This window comes from Abramis brama (assembly GCF_963993115.1).
Source record: "Abramis brama genome assembly, chromosome: 7".
Classification (NCBI taxonomy): domain Eukaryota; kingdom Metazoa; phylum Chordata; class Actinopteri; order Cypriniformes; family Leuciscidae; genus Abramis; species Abramis brama.
In genome coordinates, this window is record NC_139969.1 from 20,101,937 (window position 1) to 20,123,832 (window position 21,896).

A 21,896-nucleotide genomic window follows, 5' to 3' on the forward strand; every position below is an offset into this window, starting at 1 on the left:
TGACATAGACCTAGGTATTGATAAAAAATAAAAATATAGTTTATTGTAAAATATTAGTGGTATTTTTTGTATTATTTATTTTGTAAGACCTACAGTATGTATTTGTGTAAATTAAGGAAAATGTATTTTATATAATTTATTATTATGGTGATGAGATTAGTAGTTTAGCAGTAGTCTTTTTATTTTTATTTTTTATTTTATTTTAAGACCTAGGAATTTGTGCAAATTATAGCCTACTGTATGAAAAAAAAAAAAAAAAAAAAAAAAAAAAAAAATGATATATATATATATTTATGGTGATGATGTTATTATTAGTAGTAGCCACTGTATTGTTTTTAAGAATTAGGTATTTGTGCAAAATAATCTACAAAAATAGTTTATGATGATAATGATTTTTAATAATGTATTACTCTCAGAAGTAGTAGTAGTAGTAGTAGTAGTAGTAGTAGGGTTAGTAATTATTGCTATGACGATAACCATTATTAAAATTGAAAGTAGCAGTAGCTGAAAGTTTTATTTATAATCTTATTTTTATTTATTAGGCTGAATGCCCATCTGCTTATTGAGACCTATATACTGTCAGTATACGGACGAGAAATGCACACTAAAAAAGGGAATTTCTAATCATTAGGATCAGCCTATTTTGGTGTATCCTAAAGCGCTAAAAGGAGGGACATAGGAAAAAGCACACTTGCAATTGGCATATGTTAAAATAAGAGTGTAACAATAATCTGAGGCAGTCTTGGTGTAGGATGGAGCAGTTGTCTGTTTGAGCAACCCGTTCTCATCAGTCTGCGTATAAATAACACGACTTTACACTTTCAAATTGCGTGCAATGAATACGCCAAAATCCAATTTTGCGTGCATATGATACGCCAATCCTTCCCATTAACTTCGGTGGAGAGCAGATGCGTCTAAATACCACGCATCACCTTCAACTGCAATGACGTCACCAACGAGGCTCAGTTCGCCTGCACCTGATGCGCGTATCGTAATCGTTACACCTTCAAACAGGTAAGTAAGGGCAGCAATCCTTTTTTTTGTAATGAGATCACGGTGTTAACTGTATTATTTTAATTATTTCAGTGTTTCTGTTACATGGGTCGCGTCAAAATGGCAGCGTAATGCGTTAAAATTAGTTGTTAGTGGAACCGTGGGCTGCTCCGTTAGCACAGCTGGTATCCTACCATTGACATTAGCCTAAGCTAACTTCTGCTGTATGCATGTTGCAGTTTGAAAGAAATAAAAAAGTGTTTTTAATCATGTTTTGACATGGCTGATGACAGCACTACAAATCAACAGAGTGAATTAGTGTTTGCTAAAGTTTTTAGCTAAAGTGGCATGGTTAGCCTAAGCCTACGGAACCCCCTAGGGGTCAATATTAATAATGTGGACTAATTAGTGCGCATGGAATAATTCAGGCACGCGCAGACATTACTAGTTGCTTTGCAGATGCATGATTCTGTAGGGTTGGATTAGACTCCTCTCCCCAAGATATTTGATTTCTAATGTCATCATATAAAGTGCATTTTACCTAAATTGCACATTGTTGGTTTGGTTGCTTCTATTTAGGGCTGTGAAATGATTAATCACTGTCCATAATTATTTTGTATATATATAAATACACACACATGCATGTATATATTTAAGAAATATTTGCATATATATATATATATATATATATATATATATATATATATATATATATATAATTTGTATTATAAATAAATATTTTATATATAAATATTTTTTTCTTAAATATTTACATGCATGTGTGTGTATTTATATATACAAAATAATTCTGCACACTACACACATATATTATGTGAACACAAACTTTTATTTTGGATGTGATTAATCATTTCACAGCCCTACTTCTATTGCTCTCTTCATTTGTAAGTGGCATTAGATAAAAGCATCACATGATTAAATGTAAAGGAAAATTAAGCAAGATTTAGACTAGACCCTTTGTCTGTGAGTGTGGCCTTGGTAAAATAAACAATTGAATACAGAAATATCATTATAGTTACAACCAGGTTGAAATGAAAATCTGCATTCTCCTGCAAATAGTCAGACACCACTATCCTCTACCGGAAAATTAAACTTTTTAACCTTTACCCTCATATCACTGATGTGGTCCAAACTTTCCATTCAATTATAATAGTCAGCAAGTTTGAGTTGCAGGCAGATCTCAGATCTAACTGACACCTTTATTTTTGGTTTAAGTACAATGTCAAGAGGAAATAAGAACAAACTAGAAGCTGTTCTTCAGCTTGGGGATGCATTTGTTGAAGAGATACAGGCAAGTTTCATACTTGTTATACACAAATGTGTAATTAATTAACTCCAGTTAGTTAATGCCTATGTTTCAAATTCACCCATCTACTTTTCATTACATGTGCATAAAGAAACGTAACACAGAGTTACAAACTCAGAAGGCTGAAGTCACAGGACAATCTAAAGTGACCTGGTGGAAGAGGGACTGTGATGGGCAGCGTGTGACCACCAGCAAGCGGAGGAAAAAAGCTTCATCTGCTGGTTAGTGTACATCTTATCTAATTTATGTCAAATACTTCAAATGGAGAGTGATGATGTGTGATTTAGAGTAGGTGCTGGTTTGATAATGCTGTTGTTACTCAATATTCTGTATGCTTGCACATTCATAATGTAAATTATGGTTTGATAGTAGTACATAGATAGTACATAGGTTTGATAGTTTCCATGTTGCAAGTTTGCCAAAGGTTTCAGCTTTTATTTTTGTACATCTGGCAAAGAGTTTGAAAGAATTGTACTCTAATAAGAATTCTAATGGGGTTTATATTATTTTTACTTTCAAACAGTTGGTACCGGTACTTCTGCATGTGCTAGTTCCACCATCACAGCTTCATGTACTAGCTACCAAGATCCTGGTAAGTAGAAAAACTACTTTAAAAAACACTTTTCATAATATGTTATGCTTCAAATGAAAACAAGGAGTTACGTAAAAAGGAAGCCTCGTTATACATGATCTTTTGCTATGTTTAGTAACTCATCTAACGATGTTCCTTTTCTAAATGCTTTTTCCACAGTCCCCTAACATGCCTCAAATATTAGAGTTACCACAATTTGGTGCATCAAGCCCTGTCAACATGACAGAAATAGGAACACTTTAGACAATAGCATCACTGTTTCTCAGAAAAATCACATGGTTGTTGTTTAGTTTCACAATTAAGTGGGCAACACTACTGACAGCCAGCACCTACACAGAATCTTAAGGGTCATGGATTTGATTGCTCATTTCAAACGATCCTTTCACCCTCTGCCTTCTCTGCTATCACTGGACTGTTTTTATTTTTCTCTTTCTCTCTCTGAAGATTTTAATATGCAGAGGCTTGAGGACCTTCTACGGGATTCAGAGAGCATTGATGGGCAAGATTTTGCTCAGCAGCCATCTTTGTCCAGTTGGTGTCAAAGACAGAAAGGGGTCCAACGATGCTGGCAACAGGCGAGGCCACAAAACATTCATAACTTGTTGTCAGCTGAGAACATTGTCCAGATAAAGTGCAACCACTGTCACGTGACAGAAGCCATCATCCGTTGCATGGAATGTTTGCCCTCAGAGTGGTTTTGTGCAGACTGTGATCAACTGGTACATAAACGCCACACTCTGCACAGTAGGCAGACCACCATGTATGGCTTTTATAAATACATTCCCCCAACAGAGTTTGTGAAACTCCATGATGATAAGTACATCATCTGTGAACAAGGTTGGTGTCTCTCTTTCAGTTGATTTGCAGTTTTTCATCAACACACAACATAATTCATTATGTTTTCCAAGTACTTGCTAACAATCCAAACATTCTTTAATGTCATCCTGATTGTCCTTTGCTCTTTCAGATTGTTTGCTGCCAGCAGCCTTTCCTCAAAATATATGCTCCTGTGACACTGGAGATGTTGCAATCTCTGTTGGTAGATCCATCATACTGGTTTCCATAAATGGTAGGATTGGGTAAAAAAATATTGTTTATCTAACATTACTTTAGTTCCTTGTTAGTTATTTGTCTTTCATGTGCTCTCAGGCCGTTATAATCTTCACGTTCCGGTGCTAACATGCAAACATTGCAATAAGCAATGGGCTCCAGAAGTCAGTGACTTTGTAAGGAGTGGTTACTGGCCCGCTACCATGCAAGCACAGACACTTTTCCACCAAGATCTGTTCCATTCCTTTGAAGCTATGAAGACAACAGCTCCAGGAATGTCAGTGAAAGCCTTCACAGCAATGTTGGACCAGAGAACAAAGCGGTTTGGAAGAGTGAGTGAAAATTTGAAGCTGAAAGACAAATGCATTCGTTATTATAACGAGGTTATAAGTTATTATAAGTAGCTGTAAGGCTAGACAGTATGGCAAAAAGGGTGTTCGAGTCCAAACAGGGCGCAAATTCAAATATACCCACATATGAAGTCAAGTTCCACAAGTGGCTGTAATATTTCAGGTTACTGAAATTAACTGAACTGAAGACCATATTAGACAGCATTGCCAATTGCATCCTTTTTTTGGGTTTGAAAAGGTACATTGACAAAACATAAATGGGGTGACCTTATAGTTCATTGTCATTTAAAGTTGTTCTATAAATTGTTTTTCAGACTGGCAAAGTGAATGCAGATGCTTTTCAGAGGAGCTTTCTGCAATTTGTGTACTGCAACTCTGAAGAGGACCAACTTCTGGAAAAGGAGCCATTTGTCTGTCCAGCCTGTAGTCCTGAAATGGTGGCTGTTTCAGTGGATGGCAACAGAAAACTCTACAGGTTCCAGAAAGCAAACCAGTGAGTTTTGTGTACATATTAAAAACAGCCAATGTAGTTAATGTATGTACTTGCTATTAACATTATAATAATAATATAGTTCTCATTTTATTTAAAATTAAGCTGTTGATACTGTAGCTGTTGAATATAATGTCCATGTTAGACTTTGTAACCTTGTTTCTAAAAAAAGTGTCATATAAATACAATTATTATAATTTATTATTATTATGTAAAACTTCTTACTACAGTGGTTATCCAGAATACATTTTGTTGTAGGAGTGAAGAGCCAGGGTTCTTTGATGGAGTGTTTTTATCCCAAGACTCTGAGGTGTCCAGTTTTGTTGAGGAAGTCCGGGGGGCTGTCAAGAGTGTAAGTTTTCAATCAGGCTGAGCAGCGGGTATCTCTGGCTTATTTTATAACTAATTGGAAGTAAAGTTGGAAACACTGTAGTCTTATTAGGTGTTCAGATGAGGGAATCTTTGATCAGGTGTTGAGATGGCAATGGTAGGTTGCTGATGTTAGCGATGAAATCGGACTTTCACAAAGAGTGAAGTTGCAGAGCTGGATGAAAAAATACAACTAGATTCTAATCCAGAGGGCACAGTATATCTATAGTATTGGTTGCCGCACATACAGTATATCTGACACAATTTCTGACAAAGTTAGAGTCTATTGCAATTATCCTCCTGCATGCTAAATGGCAAATAATTTCAATTGGTTTGTTATACTCCAGGGTGTTGCAGATGGAAGATGGGTCAGGCAATCAAAGACAAAATCTAATCAGACTGTAATTGTTGGTGTGTGTGAGTGTGCAGCCCTGCTATTTAACTTTTTACTTTGGTAGACGGCAGGAAGAGCGATGTGTGGGGACTCCCACTGGACAGCAGCAAGAGAGACATCAAAGCAGGCCAACAAGTTGGATGAAGAAGGTGTGGAAATTGCTGTATGCAGGCATGGATTCCTCCTCAAAGGTTGGTATTGGTCTTGATAAATTGCAATGAAAAATATTTGTAGATGAAACATCTGAAGCCTATTCTTCATCATTTCATTTTTCCAAAAGGTCTGAATATGTATAGAGGAGAAATCTTTGCATATCCAATGTTTCTCCAAAAAGAGTTCCAGGCTGCTGCATTTTTGGCCATGGATGTGACCTGCCGTTATGTGCCATACCTTGAGAAGGTGTCAGAGGCCCTGACTCATCTTCAACCTCTTAAGAAAATGAAACATTGCTTGTCCGTGATGCATGCCAAAGCCCACAATACAAAATGCGAGGTGATGCTTTTAACTACTTTTACATTTCAGAGTGATGTATCCAACAATTAACGTAAAGTACCACAATGAATGATGTTGTGACCCAAACAACATCCCAGGAGTGTGTTTTGATTTGTACATGAGCCCCTATGTGCTTTCCTGTACAGCTGGTGACCTTGGGATTTGCATCAATATTGATCACCCTGTTGTCCACCCTGTTTAACAAGTCCACTGCTTCCTGTAGATTATGTGGAATGCAAGGAACCAGGAAGGTGCTGGAACCACTCTTGGCGAAGAAGTAGAGCAAGTGAATAGTTTTCTCTCCCGATGTGCCCTGACGACAAAGTACATGTCCAAGTCAGGTTTGTAAGCTTCTTTGCCCCCTGCTCCCCTGCAAATGTACACATTAACATTTTACAATTTATTGTGATTTTTCTATTGTTCTTTACAGTAAGAACTGATATGCTTACTGTCCATGCTATTGGGTGGAATCAACGTAAAGAGGACGGCCTCCACATTGCCTTGTCTTCCAGATTCAAAAAGGTATGTTCGTGTATCAGGCAGGAACATACTTTTTGGTATTTTATGAAATGACAGTGTGTTGTGTGTTGCTGTTTTGTAGACAGCAGAAAACACATTAGATGCAACAGAGAGCCTGAAGAAGATGCAGGACCAGTTGCATTGCAGTGATGACATGCTAAAGCAGTGGGTTGTTGATGTCAAGCAGTGGGCCAGTAGCGGTAAGGGCAATGTTGTTTTATACATGAACAGTGTTGGAGTAATTTAGTTGTAATGCATGTAGCTGTAGCTTAATGTTCAATTATGATGTGGGGATGGGCACTATTTGCAAGTCATAAGTCTTCAATTAGTATTTTGACTTAAAGAAAGTAAACATCTTAGCAATGAAAACAGAATGATTGGTGCATGTTCATGCAAATCAGACCAAAATGGAACAATATTATTTGAGGTAGGAAATGACAGACCAAGCAAAATGTGCCAGTAAAGCCCAATTTATACTTCTGCGTCGAACTCCCGCCGTAGCAACGTCGTAGGCTGTGTGTAGTGTGCGTACCCTGACGTGCAACTCTACAAAAATGTAACAACACGTCAACTCTACGCGAACGCAAGCGCTGTGATTGGTCTGCTAGGACCGCTCCCTCTGGTTTCACATGCTCCCTCTGCAAGTGTACTTGTGCGTCAACACGGACAACGACGCAGAAGTATATATGAAAACCGACGCGTAGTCTGTAGTGTAGTGGCTCCAGCGTAGGTCCGACACAGAAGTATAAATCAGCCTTAAGGCTCCATGTTTGCAGCATTCATGCATGCTCCACTTGTAATTCTGATATTTTCAAAAGACACTTGTTGGTTCTCATTATTGGTGCAAGTATCTCAGTTTTCTACAGATCTAGTTTCTGTTTCCAATGAGAAGCTATGAACCTAAGGATTTGACTTTTTTTCTTAATCCGCAAGAGCACCACGTGTTACTTCTGTCAGTTCAGAGGATATCAGGGTTTTTTTCATCTTTGAAAGTTTGGCCTATTGGTGGAGCTACAATAAAGGTCATGGGGTCACCAAATTCGATGTGTGGAATGGATAGGGGACATAATCCCCCATCAATGACTTTCATAAAGAAAGACTGTGGACTATGGACTCTCATAAACACACTCTTGAAAAGTGATGATAATAAAGATATCACACAGATTAGATGCCTATGCCTCTTGGCCTATGTTGCTTGGTCCCTAATTCTTGCTGAAACATGCAGTCAGTGTCCAGTACGGTATGAGAAAAACATACGAGATAGACATTTCTGTCCAAATTAAACATTGTCCTAAAGTGTGTTTGTTGCACACTGTCAAACTTAAATGTTTGAAACTTTTCTCTTTCTTCTTAACTTGAATTTAGGAAATGCAGCAGCCAGTTCTGTTGATGCTCGTGGTTTGCAGATCTCCATCGACACACTCTTTGTGAGCATTTGTCAGAAGAAACACTACCTTTATAGACAGAATGGTATGTATTAGTAAATGTAAGTGATGTAGATGCAAGTTATATTGTTTCTGTTCATTAAATGTCATGGCAGCTCTTTTGTAATACCATTGTTTTTTGCTCTTATTACAGATCGCAACAAAAGGCGTCAGAAGATTACTCAGAAGATTGCCCAAGAAAAGAAGCGCTTGCTAGATGAGATCCAGAGATACAACAAACAACCTGATGGTGATCCTGTGGACACACAATCAGTTGTGCATAAACTCTCCAACAAAGCTGCAGAGAGCATGATCTGGCCTTGGCAGGAACAGAACACAGGTTTTGTATTAATATTTAACTTTGTGTTTATTTAAATGTATCATCATCAAATTAGTTTATTAATGTATAATCTTTTCATTCCTTCAGACGGTATAGACATTCTCACCAAGAAGAAGCTTTTTGACCAACTAATGCTGGTCTCACGACTGACAGAAGAGAAGCAGATCCTTGTGAAGGAGATGATGCAGCACTGTCAGTACCTTAAGGACTCGATTGCAAAGGTCCAGACACTGATAGCCACCATTTCAGATTGCATAAAAACAGGAAGTAAGTGTATTGGCTCAAGAACTAAGGATACATGGACTTCAAAGATTATTTTATCCAATTATTATTTTCCAATTTGACTTTGTATTTAACATTTGTTCTAACATAAGCTCTCTCTGATAAAATGTTTAGTGTGATGGTAATTCCATTACTCTTCATGTGTGAACTTTTAGGCTATCCCAATGGATTCACAGAGGAGGCATCCAAGGGCCTCATCAGTCTACTTAAGAGAAGACTGTATAACCTTAGACTCAAGCAGCAGACTGTAGCATGCACATACAGAGGCATTCTCGAACCAACTCCTAGGCTGGTGGAAGAAGATGAAGGGGAAATGGAGGAAATGGACTGGCAACGTGACCTCAGCTCTGATGATGATGATGATGATGATGATGATGATGATGAGCTGGGGACTCAAGTCACTTGACTTAGGACTCAAGTCACAGTTGTAATCCCTTTTGCTTTGACTTGTACTTTGATGACTTGAAAAGGTTTCTAAAGTCTTGACAAAAGATCCTGTTTTTGTAAGTGAGTTAGATTGAAAGTGACAGTGACTCATCAGTTGTTTGTTTCTGCAGTTATCCGTATTTTGCTACATATGCTCTCAGAGTGTGTGTGTGTGTGTGTGTGTGTGTGTGTGTGTGTGTGTGTGTGTGTGTGTGTGTGTGTGTGTGTGTGTGTGTGTGTGTGTGTGTGTGTGTGTGTGTGTGAACTGATAATGTCTGTAAATATTTGCTGATACCTGTATATATACTGTATGTACGGAAACAGAAATACAAATTTGATTTGTCATCAGACTATTGAGTTGACTTTGGCTCATCACACATCAACCCTTACAAAAAGAGAGAGCTGGGAGCTTTCAGATTCAACCTAAACTGCCAACATTTTGAACATTAGAGGTCACAGTCACACCAGGTCACATATTAAGATAGATATATGAAACTTAGGTCTACATACTTTACACTGATAGTTAATGGCAGTGTAATATACTTCAATATTGACTATGTAAAACCATTGTAGTTATTGTCTAAATATATATATATATCAACCATATAATTAACCACATGTTATACATATGATCGGTTAGCAGGGTTGGGTCAGATTGCTTTGAATACAAACAACATGGCAATATAATCAGTTATGCAATTTACCTTTTAGCAACAGCCCAACTTGGAATATCATTTTAAGAAACTCAGTGATCTGAGGCCATGCAAAGTAAATGTCATGACCATATTCATCTGATTATCAACTCATCCCATGGTAAGGAGCAAGCAACATATAAGATGTGGAGACTGTTCATAACAGTGTCATCTTCAGAGATATGTAGGAAACTTTATAAACAGAGATATTGAGGCTACTACATTATATAATCCAGACCATGTAGGAACATTCAGGTGGTTTGGAAGAGCTAAAGCATGCCAGAAGGGGCATATAAAATCCCAATATATGCCCCTGTGTCAGTGGTACCTTCTCACCCATGCCATGAGCACTGATGCACAAATATCCTAACTTTTCTGGAAATGGGGTTTGCAGTTTCTCACTGTGATAGGTGTTGGAAGGGAGAAAATGTAAATAAAAAACTATTTGCCCTTTTCTGTAGAGATCAAAAAGATCTTTAAAAGATCTTTAAACAGAAATAAATGCAGAGGATACAACAGGGCCAACAGTATGTGTAATGAACTCTTGTTTTTAAATACCAATAATATTTTTACAAGTACAAGCAGAGATGACTACCCATCATAGACCATGGTCTTTTAGTGTGCGTTTTTTTTTAACCATCATAGCAGCATTAGCATAAATAGATATTCATATAAGCCGTGTGTGCGTGTACTTTTACAACTATCTTTGTGAGCAAAGTTTGAGGGTCAAGAGCTGGTTTTAGGGATCAGGTTATAATGAGGATTTTATTTGGGCAGGTTTAGGGTCAGGGTTCAGGTCAGACACTTAGTTGTGATGGGTAAGGTTAGGGTAAGGATCTAGAGATTGCATTGTGTCAATGAATGTCCTCACAAATATAGATACAAACGTGTGTGTGTGTGTGTGTGTGTGTGTGTGTGTGTGTGTGTGTGTGCGTGCATGCTTGTGTGTGTGTGTGTGTGTGTGTGTGTGTGTGTGTGTAAATCTGTTTACACAGTCAGAAACAAACAAAAAGCTATATTGAGTCTACGTGCTCCCTGAAACTAGACCTGAGATGGCTTGTGTCCGTGAAAAGAGAAAATGAAAACTTTGTTGTATAGCTGAACCAAATACATCGTTGGAAAGGCCGTGACCTGGAGAGTAACATATGTTAGTATGAAGATTCTACATGGCTCCTGCTTTGAAACACAGACCTTTGAAACGTCACCTCGGTGCATGTTTAAAGGCTTATAATTCAGCAACAAAAGGGGCTACAGATATGGGACCAACTGTTATAGAGAGCTCTTGACATGAGTATAGGGGGCAGTTAACCAAAATATGGGGGCAGTTAACCAAATATGGATAAAATATGGGTTAATTAATTTGACCCTATTTAACAATTAGATATTTAAAATCTCATTACATAGATGTGTTTACCATCCCACTAAACCCCCCACTGTACTCCCAACTCACTGTTTACAACCTCCAATTGAAAGAAAAACACTAATGTTTTAAAAACTACAATTCCCTTATATCCACACCATGCAGCTTGATACAAATAGGCACTACAGTTGTAGTTCTTCTGGTCTGCAAAGTAGGGTTGTAAATTAGGGTTGTAAAAAGATATATCTGCTGAATATATTAAATACCTACTACAGTCAAACTAGTAATTACACTGCATCTAGATGATCTATGTTAACAAAAAGTAGATATGTTGGTTTATTTCAGATATTTTAGCCAAAACAGGAACGCGGAAACTCCGCCCACAACATAATTGCACTTCCGTAACCTTATGCTGCCAAAAACTGAAGAAAAAAAGTTTTTTTCCAAGGAGAACTTATTAAAAGCGATAGCCTTAAAATGAACATAACGTATTTTTGAGTTATCAATTTGTTTTTCTGTGGAGAAATGTTGAAGATATCATTAAAAAAGCGGGTGTCTGTGAAGAAAATACTTCCGGGCGGAAGTACGTAATGCAAGCTACTACCATAGCAACGAACTAAAGATACAACCAGAGCATAAGATAATGCATTCACTGAGCGAAGATTATGAAAACAAAATGCAACTGTAAGGTTATTCTTAACACCAAAGCTGGCTATATACCTTGAGTACTACAAGGATTAAAAAGGTTACCCTTACGGAACAAAAATATATTGGAATATACTGCAAAATATTATAATATATTAATATAACTTATATTTCATATAACGTTACATATGCGAAACTAACGTTAGTGCTTAACGTTATATTTGTCAATACACTGCAATATGCATTGACCATGTATGGCTATATATATATATATTGATACATATTAAATATTTATAAATGCAAACAAAAATATCATTACATGTAATTTTCGCAGTTTTATCTATTTTTTTTTTTTTTTACAGTCTATGAGCTTTATCTATTGTGTACATTGCACATATCTGTTCCCATAAATGTGAATGTGTATTATACACACATATATACACCCATTCACGGAATGAGTTACAATCAGTGGTTCCAAAAGACTTCTAGTTCCCAGCATGGTTTGCCTCCATGTTAAAAGACAGTAAATGTTAAAAATAAGTGTTATTTCATATGTTTTGCTCAATATGAATAAAGGGGGATACCAATTTGTGTGTAATGTTCTATTATTTTGGTATTTAAACATTTTTGGGGTTACTATTGTACATGCAGGTGTGCTTGTGCTTTATTAACTAGCTTGAAATATGCGGCCAGAAAAAGGTGAAAATTAAACTTTGTTATAGGACAAAATGAAAGATATTTATACACCCCCTCAAGTACTCCAGTAACAATGTCAATTCCATGTTTTCAGAGAGGGACAAACAACAACAAAACTCGCAACAGAACTTTTATTGTGAAATGCTCATAGGAAATGCCAGACAATGCAAACTAGATTTTCTGGGTGAAAGGTTGTGAAAAAGGCAAACTGCACAATAAAACGATTGGCCTTTTGGATGATGGAAATATTGGATGCGATGAGGTCCTTCCCAACACCCAGCCCTAATGAACAAATAATGAAACAGATTTATAAACAAATACTACTTAATTTACAACATTTATGTAATTAATTCTATGCAATACAACTTTATTGTTGTCCACATGGCCCAGTTTAATGGACACAACATTTGTTTCAGAACATTTGTTTCTTTGCACCATCAATGTGACAACAGTATTTTTAGTAGACCTTCCTTTATGACACAGTCATTCTGATGTTCTCCTGTGGTTCCCAAGATGGGGGCCAGGCCTTTTGGCTGAAAAAATGGCAAAATAAAACGTAAAGAAATTATGCATTCAATTTCTGAAATAGGTTAAATATAAGGATAGCCTCTGACATGGTTTATAAACCATGATAGGCTTTACAAATTTCCCAGACAGAATGGGGTGGAGAAAGCAGAAGAGAATGTATATTTATATCCAAATTATATTATTGTCACTTTGTAATGACATTTTAAACTGTACATGTATGTTGTAGTTGTGTAGCTTAATCTCTCTGTAGGCAAAAACAGATGCCACATGTGGAGAGGTCTTAGTTCATCCGAATTAAGCAGCCCGTCTGACTTTCCAAAAAGAAATGTAACAGTGGTCCAGGCGCTTATTACATAAACTTAAATAACTCTCAATTCATGGTAAATCAGACAGGCTTCTTAATTAGGTTAACTGTCCCTTTAAGGACAACTCACAAGTCAACAAGTAAACAAGAAAGCTGATGTTACCATGAAGGACACGGGAGCCAATGGACCAAGACTTCTTTACAGCCCTTGGGAAGAGGGTAAAAGACAAACCTAAGTCATACTTTTATTTCATAATGAAATATTTCATTTAATTTTTCCTCCCAGCCTCTAAAAATCAATTGCCATATAAATACCAATACATCAAAGTTTTGGTTTAATATTTAGAACGCTCTAACAGCAAATGATTTAACATGTTAACTACTTAGTTTACATGTTATTTAGACTTTTCTGACAAAAGGCAACAATTTCATCACTATTCTCCTGGTGTAGTATAGTATTAATTTATGCACCTACAGTCGTACAGAATGTTCTCCGTATAGCTGCTCACCTTTTTTTCACGTGATTTGGACACATATTGCACTGGGAAAATGTCCAATGTGCTGTGATACTGGCAAGCTATAAAGAAAAATGAACAAATTAAGTAAGTACAAACCATTGCTATGTAACCATATAAACCCACAGAAAGGGTATTGTATGCATTTCTCTTTGAAATAATAGACCAGAAGTAAATGCACATGCACATCATAATTTCCCTGGATTATTCCGAAGCCCCGAAAACTCCAATGTAAAATGAGTCAATTAAGCAAGTAAAAGACATTTTCAACTAATATTACGGTAATAGTTATCAGACCTGTAATGTACTAAACTAGCAATAAGAAGATATTATATTGTGGGCCAAAAAGCTTTTAGATTAGGATTAGTTAAGAGTTTAGGACTTATTATTTAATTAATTTTGAATTAAAAATACTTAGCATTTTCCTACCATGGTCATTGTTTTGGCTTCTTTTACTTTTCCTTTTAGCTGAAATTTTGACAGCTGACTTCCTGTACAGAGAAACAAAAAACATGTGTAAACTGCAATAGAGGTGTGTGGTGTCTGCCTTGAATACCAGGTGAATACTTGCGAGTACACAACAATGCAGGACAATCTGTTGACACTTTCTCTGATGACTTCACCATTGGACATTGCATTATGGCACACCGGATGCCAAACTGCTGCCATACAAATAACTCCATGTTATAAGAAAAAGTAGAAAAAGAGCAACTTATGAAATACCATCTGACTTCTGAGTCTAGTGTGGTGTGCTGCTACTTTTTGTACATGGACACATTCTTTACCATTCTGTATCTCATATTCTACATAGTCAAGATTGCCCTTAATGCTCTGCCTCTTCTATTCTGTATTGACACTTACCTGTTTGCTGCTACTATTTTCTTCTTCGCCTCAATCTCTTTTTTCCCCATTTCCTCTGCCTGTTCTCTCTGCTGGTCTGTCTCCATCAGTCTCAGCTCTTCGAAGTCTTCCTGTCCCTCCATCTCTTGTCTCTCCACTTGGTCTTCCTGTACCTCTATCTCTCCTCTCTCACTCTCTACTCTCTCTTCCTGTACCTCTATCTCTCCTCTCTTCACTCTCTCACTCTCTACTCTGTCTTCCTGTGCCTCTATCTCCATCTCCTGCATGTCCCTCCTCTCAGTCTCTCCTATTTCATGTTGCCCCCCATGTCCTCTCTGGTCTTCATCATCTATTTCTTTTTCTGACTCATCTTCTTCTCCTGTGCTCTCTTGCTGCCCCACCTCCTCTCTTTCAAGATCACATGCTGTGATAAAAAAATAAAACAAAACAAGACATTTAAGATGCAGTATGTGGTTCAAAATGTGAGTAACCAAAGAAATATAAAAAGTTTAAGACAAAAGATAAGTAGAACAAAATTACCAATCTAGATTGTGTGAAAAATTCTCTGTACTGACATTTAAAACCAATCCAACTGGATAGGTACACAATACAGGATAAATCTTAGAGAGTCATGAATGTACTGATGTTGTGATGTGACCTACCTTCTAACAAACCTTCAAATAGGCACAATATCTTCTCCAAGACTGCATGCGCTACCACTGGCAGCTCATAGGGGAACTGGAGCTGGGCCATCCACTTTTTGTTTTGTGGTCTGTACTTTCCCCACAGCAGAAGGGGAAAGTACCCTAGGGCCTTCAGTTTCTCCACCTTAACATAGAAAAATAATAAGCAAACACACAGAGATTTCTAAGACAGGGTTACAAAGGCAAGAAAGACGTTATTATTATACACATACAAGCTGTCTTTAAAAAAGTTATTATGGGTTTTTATTAGGGGTGTAACGATACCCTCATGTTACGAATCAATACATATCACGATACTGAACTCACGATACGATACTATTGTGATACTTCAAGACATGTACAAGGTTAACAAAAAAAGTGCTGTTGATTAAAATGCTAAATTTAATGTTACATTGTGGGTGTAAATGAATAGGTTTGGACTTGGTGCTGATGCACGGGACAAAAAATATTCATGATTCTGAAGCTGAAAACAGAATCATTTTGGACGAATATGCTTGCACTCTGTTACTGACTAGATATATTTTAAATTTTGGCCACATTTTACTGGTAACATCAGACATTTGGCATTATCAAGACCTACACATATTCCCCCATTGCATCACTATACATTATATTCAACATTATATAGTAGTTTCATGAAGTTCTGACTAACACTAACTATACACAATACATATTGTCACTATCAGTCCATGATACATATTGTTGCATTTTTGTATTGCAATATATTGTGACACGATATATATTGTTACACCCCTAGTTTTTATAAGGGTGAATGTCCTTTCTGGAGTAACTGAGGCATATGCAAATGTATCTTTTCCTGTAAGAAATCAAACTTTCATTCTAAAAGATTCTGTACTGCCCCTGCATCAGCAAGTGACTTAACCTACTCTACTGCATGACCACACTGTAAAAAAAACCCCAAATTTTACAGGAAATAACTGATTTGTCCAGTAGTTGCTGATGGAATGATAGTTATATCAGCTCATTCGTGTGTGCTGTTGCTAGCTAATTGTTAACTGCAAGAGATTTCCATTTTATAGAGAATGTTTCACAATAATCAACTTGGAACTACCTGTAAAATAACTGTTTTTTGTAAAACACTTATGAATTAAGATATTTTACCTTAATTTTACAGTTTTTGTTTGGCAAACGCTTCTGCCAGTCATTGACCATTTCCTTTTTAACGATCTTTAACCAATATTTTCATTTTTACAGTGCAGTGAACCAAAAGAAAAACCTCTTAATGTAAAGTGGCCTTGGATACTGGGGCTGAATGAATACAAGTTGTAGGCTAATGTCTAAATTCTGTGTATTGTTTTAATATTTATATATGGACTAGCTAATTATTATCTGAAATATAATTATTATTATCTCAATGCAGTTGGGTTGATGACATCATGACAACATAACTGCATGACATTACCATAGTTGCTGCTTCCTTGCACAATGTAAATACAATTCTATATTTCTGTAATGTTGACAGGAACCTGAAATGCCTGACCAAAAGAGAAAGACAAAATTTTTATTACCAGCAGGGCACTGTTGTCAAAAATCTTTGCCTGATTGCGGGACTTTTTGACTTTTTGAGCCCATTCATTTGCTCTGGTCCGGAACCCTTTCATACGGGCCGTCTGCCTGGACTTCATGTCCAGCAGCTTCCCACACTGAGTAAGGGAGAGAGACAAGTGAGAGCGGTATGACTCACGGGAATAAAAAAAAACTGGGGTCCAGTTGATCAAGCATTACTGATTTTCTAGCCCTCTATTTACAAGGGCCTAAATAATAACTTGGATACCAAGTTTATGCAATTCATTGAACAGACAGACTAAATATGCAGCTGAGTCAATGCACTGGCACATTTTAATAATATTAAAAGGCATAATGCTAAAACCTAGTTAGATATGTATCCATATTTTAATGGAAAATACAAATGTCCATTATCGGGCCACAGACATTATAACTTAAAGGGATAGTTCACCCAAAAATGACAATTTTGTCATTGTTTACTCACCCTCAAGTTGTTCCAAACCTGGATGAGTTTTTCTTCTGCTGAACACAACTGAAGATATTTTAAAGAATGCTGGTAATCAAACAGTTGAAGCACCCATTGACTTCCATTGTATTTTTTTTTTCCTACAATGGAAGTCAATGGGTGCTTCAACTGTCTGGATACCAGCATTCTTTAAAATATCTTCAGTTGTGTTCAGCAGAATAAAGAAACTCATCCAGGTTTGGAACAACTTTGAGGGTGAGTAAACAATGACAAGTTTTGGGTGAACTATCCCTTTAAGTTGTCATTGTGGTATGCGCTAGTGTAGATGTTGCCATTTTCTTAAAATATGGATGATCTAAAAGAACTGAGTGACCACAGTGGAGATTCACTGCAATATAAAGTACTGTCTGTAATAGACAGATTCAATGTCAAATATATAGCCTTGTAAGAGGATGTCATTTAAAGGAACCAATAGTCAAAAATGCAATAACAGCGGGCCGGGTACCTTTCCATCAGGTGGGAAATGTAACATTTTGAAAAATACCTACTGTGATGCAAATTTGTATGGTAACAAAACTCTTTCTTTCTTTCTTTTTTATGATGAACTTAATGTCTCCACTGCAAACTCCTGTTTTATTGTCACTCTATTGCATGGGCAACAAATACTGAGATATTAGAAATAAATATACTTTATTTTAATTTGGACTTAATGACTCTGGCTTTAAAGCAAAACCAAGTAGGATTGTTTACCTTCAAATAATGTTTCCAAAATCATTTCAGTGGTTCAAGTCATGACAGGGTGAAAGGCACTTATGCCACCGCTTTGCGGTCCTTTATCTGGTATATTAGCTATGTAAGATTGCCAGATCGGGTCACGTTTCTGTAGTTCTAATGAGACATAAGAAAACTACAAATATGACTTGCTTTACGGCAAGCGCTACAATTGCCGATAGGTGGAGCGTACTTGAGCGAGCGTGCGCGTGCGACAGTAGGATGCGGTAGGCTAAATTATTTACGACAGCGGAAATGGACAATTCTGCTTCCAACCTGTAGGGCGACCGCAGAGGAAAAGTTCCTTGGTGTTGATTTAATGCATGAAAATGGGGGTTAGCAGTTAGACAGTTCAATAGCCTATTGTACATTATTTACCTTGGTGCATCTTCTATTGGCACAATTTATCTTTTCCATGCAACGGGTGCACTGTCGAAGAGTTGATCCACCTGGCATTTTCACTACAAACAAAACAAAAATAAATTATAATTATCGACATGCAACATAACAAAATATTTAATTCTGTGGGAGGGCCTGATGTGAGCATATCCTATGCCTTTCCAATGTCGCTACAAAGATAAACAACGACATAAATTTTTCTTTATTGTCCACCATGGATAAATTGTTTTGGACCTAGGGATGGGTGACATCAGACAAACTGCATATTAACTTAAGTAATCCAATTGATGTTAATGATATTGAAATGCAAGGTAAAGTAAGTGTGTGATATCAAAGTTAGTATGGGTAGCACTTTACACAACACACATTAGGCCTATAGGGTAATATCACAAAGTAACTTATTTTATGGTAATGACAAATAACTTTTGTAATATTAATGTGTATATTTTTGGCAAAAATGTGTAATTATTAGCATTACAACAGTACTACATCATCAATGTAGAAATTGATGTAATACTTTGGAAGCACTGGCTTACTACTACCTTCTCTATGTAATGGAACTTCCATATTCTTGAGGACAGATGAGGTTGTGTGACAGTACTGTTACCCAATAACTATTGTGAAATAGTGGGAATGACACAATGGCAGACATTCCAAGTCTCCCGGAAGTTCCGGGAGTCTACCGCATATTGACTCCCTGATGCCCGCAAATTAGTTAAAATCTCCCGATTAAAAAAAATCCCGAAACTCTTAGTTTATCTCTACTCCCGAACCGAATTAATCGGAACAACGATAGGCCTATGCAATGCAAAAAGCATCTCTCCCCTCCATGCGCACTAATTAGTCCACATTATTAATATTGACCCCTAGGGGGTCCCGTAGGCTTAGGCTAACCATGCCACTTTAGCTAAAAACTTTAGCAAACACTAATTCACTCTGTTGATTTGTAGTGCTGTCATCAGCCATGTCAAAACATGATTAAAAACACTTTTTTATTTCTTTCAAACTGCAACATGCATACAGCAGAAGTTAGCTTAGGCTAATGTCAATGGTAGGATACCAGCTGTGCTAACGGAGCAGCCCACGGTTCCACTAACAACTAATTTTAACGCATTACGCTGCCATTTTGACGCGACCCATGTAACAGAAACACTGAAATAATTAAAATAATACAGTTAACACCGTGATCTCATTACAAAAAAAAGGATTGCTGCCCTTACTTACCTGTTTGAAGGTGTAACGATTACGATACGCGCATCAGGTGCAGGCGAACTGAGCCTCGTTGGTGACGTCATTGCAGTTGAAGGTGATGCGTGGTATTTAGACGCATCTGCTCTCCACCGAAGTTAATGGGAAGGATTGGCGTATCATATGCACGCAAAATTGGATTTTGGCGTATTCATTGCACGCAATTTGAAAGTGTAAAGTCGTGTTATTTATACGCAGACTGATGAGAACGGGTTGGTTTGAGCTCTCCTTCTTATATACAGTATATTCTTCTTAACACATAAACTCCCAATAATTAAAACATCATCTATGATAATGAATACAATTTTTATTCTGAGACATTTTCTCTTTGCCTTGCAAAATATTTATGAGAGTAAGAGTTCAGTGTCTAGTGTTAATGAGGTGGAATAGTGCTTCACTTTTAACCCTAAACTGAGCCTCTAGGGACTTAATCGCACAAGTACTGGCTGCAGGATTTATTATACTGGTATTCCCAATGGACAGTCACAACATACCACCTTAAACCACTTCCAGCTGTTAGAAAAATGAAATAGACGTGATGTCATCATATAAGCGCCCCACTAAGTCAAACGCCACACAACTCTTGTGTAAAATGCTCTGATATTCCCAGGCCGCCCATGACCGGCCTCATAAATATTCATGTGGAGATGTGACATCTCATCAGCTTGCTGCTGAGGAACTGAATCTAGCTCTCATCTCTCTCAAATGCCCAGTTGCTGGTGGCAGGCAACAGTTACAGCGCTTTTCAGATGCTAATACTGGATCTATTTTGCTCACATCACAGACGGGTTGCGTCTGCATGTCAATCCACAAGCAATTTTACGAGTAAATTGTTTTGATTATGGGAGCCAGTGCAATTTATCGGGTAGTTCTCTTTGAAGACTGGGACATATTATAGAGAAAAACACAGCTTGATGTCACTGTTATTATACCAAGGTTATTACACCATAAATCATTATGTTTTGCATTTTACTCAAAAAATAATATATTGTTTGCAATTGACTAATTCAAAACTTTTAATCAACAACTATTGTAATCTTGTAAGTTGGTTTGTTGTTCATTAATAAAGAAAAAAACATATGCATTGAAAACAATAAATTATTTGAGATGTGGCAGGAAAAAAAAAATCGAGCTAGTTGGTAGCATGTGGTATAAGGAGGCGGGACATTCTTGTTTAGAGAGCATCTGATTTGACAAAAATCTGTTGTGCAGGGTGAGTCATCAGTGTTTTGGTCCATTATTCCAGTCTTCAGTGTCACATGATCCTTCAGAAATCATTCAAAAAAATGTATTTTATATGAATAGAAAGTTAAAAATTAACATCATGTAATCGAACAGCATGTATTTTAAATAAGATTTTTTTTGTAACATTATAAATGTCTTTACTGTCACTTTTGTTCAGTTTGATGCATCTTTGCTGAATAATTATTTGAACACATACGACAAGATGGTTAATGTACATTTTAAACTTAGACCTAAGGGTGTTTATCTGCACTAATGCTGGAATGCACCACCAAGGTTCATCGGTTGATGTAGGAGACACATCATCAATTGTGTAATTTTGCGTCATCAGGTGTTTCGGCCTTTTAAACATAATACATCCTCCGCAAAGGCAGGCCCACCCTTGGCTGATCAGGCCCGGGTGTGTGCGTCCATCATCTTGGGGCCCAACTGGGGTCTTTATGCTTGATCCAAAGCAACTAACTGCAGTGGTTTATTTATTTATGTATTTGAACACAGGGTGTATGTTGTGTTTATTTTTTCAGAAAAAAATGTGCTAGTGCATTCTGTGGTTTTTAAGTCATCTGAAACTGAAAACTGATTTGCTAGGCTAGTTGACATCCTGGTCAAACACCTCAGCTCAGGCAATTCTTGATAAGTTATCTCTGGATATTTAAAGAGATTGTCACTTTTCCCTAAATGACTGAACAAATTAAGGAAACGTATTAGGAATACATTTTGTTAGCATCATTTGCATTTGGGTGTTTCTGTTTAAAGTGCTTTGACCTTTACAAAGTTGGTAAGTGAGGATTTTATGTATTTTTAAGGCCAAGGCCAGCAACAAGAAATAAATTTTGTTATGGCCTGAAGGGGCTTCTGATAATAAAATATGGCTAATAAAGGTGAACAACTGAAGTTCAAAAAAGTCTGTCAAA

General features: G+C 37.0%; 2 protein-coding genes across 2 annotated transcripts; one reads left to right on the forward strand and one right to left on the reverse strand.

Moving 5' to 3' along the window:
* The first annotated feature begins 824 nt into the window (after nucleotides 1-824).
* Nucleotides 825-9,302, forward strand: LOC311086147 (uncharacterized protein). Its single transcript, XM_084118875.1, has 18 exons — nucleotides 825-1,014; nucleotides 2,227-2,302; nucleotides 2,409-2,538; nucleotides 2,841-2,909; nucleotides 3,354-3,746; nucleotides 3,877-3,978; nucleotides 4,059-4,291; nucleotides 4,624-4,802; nucleotides 5,058-5,151; nucleotides 5,627-5,753; nucleotides 5,843-6,054; nucleotides 6,278-6,395; nucleotides 6,485-6,576; nucleotides 6,656-6,773; nucleotides 7,939-8,043; nucleotides 8,152-8,337; nucleotides 8,425-8,604; nucleotides 8,775-9,302. Exons 1-18 carry the CDS (start codon nucleotides 944-946, stop codon nucleotides 9,023-9,025), a joined length of 2,736 nt encoding a protein of 911 aa, XP_083975001.1. The 5' UTR covers nucleotides 825-943; the 3' UTR covers nucleotides 9,026-9,302.
* A 3,255-nt stretch (nucleotides 9,303-12,557) lies between these two features.
* LOC311086153 (uncharacterized protein) lies at nucleotides 12,558-19,958 on the reverse strand. The gene is made up of 10 exons (XM_084118881.1): nucleotides 19,717-19,958; nucleotides 18,472-18,554; nucleotides 16,859-16,993; nucleotides 15,288-15,453; nucleotides 14,647-15,049; nucleotides 14,215-14,276; nucleotides 13,780-13,847; nucleotides 13,434-13,477; nucleotides 12,905-12,971; nucleotides 12,558-12,720 (listed from the first exon to the last, which is right to left on the reverse strand). Exons 2-9 carry the CDS (start codon nucleotides 18,547-18,549, stop codon nucleotides 12,911-12,913), a joined length of 1,017 nt encoding a protein of 338 aa, XP_083975007.1. The 5' UTR covers nucleotides 18,550-18,554; nucleotides 19,717-19,958; the 3' UTR covers nucleotides 12,558-12,720; nucleotides 12,905-12,910.
* Nucleotides 19,959-21,896: the final 1,938 nt, after the last annotated feature.

Excerpts from the sequence above, each read along its gene's own strand:
- LOC311086147 (XM_084118875.1), top strand. The coding sequence starts at position 944 with ATGACGTCACCAACGAGGCTCAGTTCGCCTGCACCTGATGCGCGTATC. Across the intron at positions 1,015-2,226 it reads ATCGTTACACCTTCAAACAG|TACAATGTCAAGAGGAAATA; the intron begins GTAAGTAAGGGC and ends TTTTGGTTTAAG. Across the intron at positions 4,803-5,057 it reads AGGTTCCAGAAAGCAAACCA|GAGTGAAGAGCCAGGGTTCT; the intron begins GTGAGTTTTGTG and ends ATTTTGTTGTAG.
- LOC311086153 (XM_084118881.1), bottom strand. The coding sequence starts at position 18,549 with ATGCCAGGTGGATCAACTCTTCGACAGTGCACCCGTTGCATGGAAAAG. Across the intron at positions 14,277-14,646 it reads AAAATAGTAGCAGCAAACAG|GAAGTCAGCTGTCAAAATTT; the intron begins GTAAGTGTCAAT and ends TTCTCTGTACAG. Across the intron at positions 13,848-14,214 it reads AAGCCAAAACAATGACCATG|CTTGCCAGTATCACAGCACA; the intron begins GTAGGAAAATGC and ends TTTTCTTTATAG.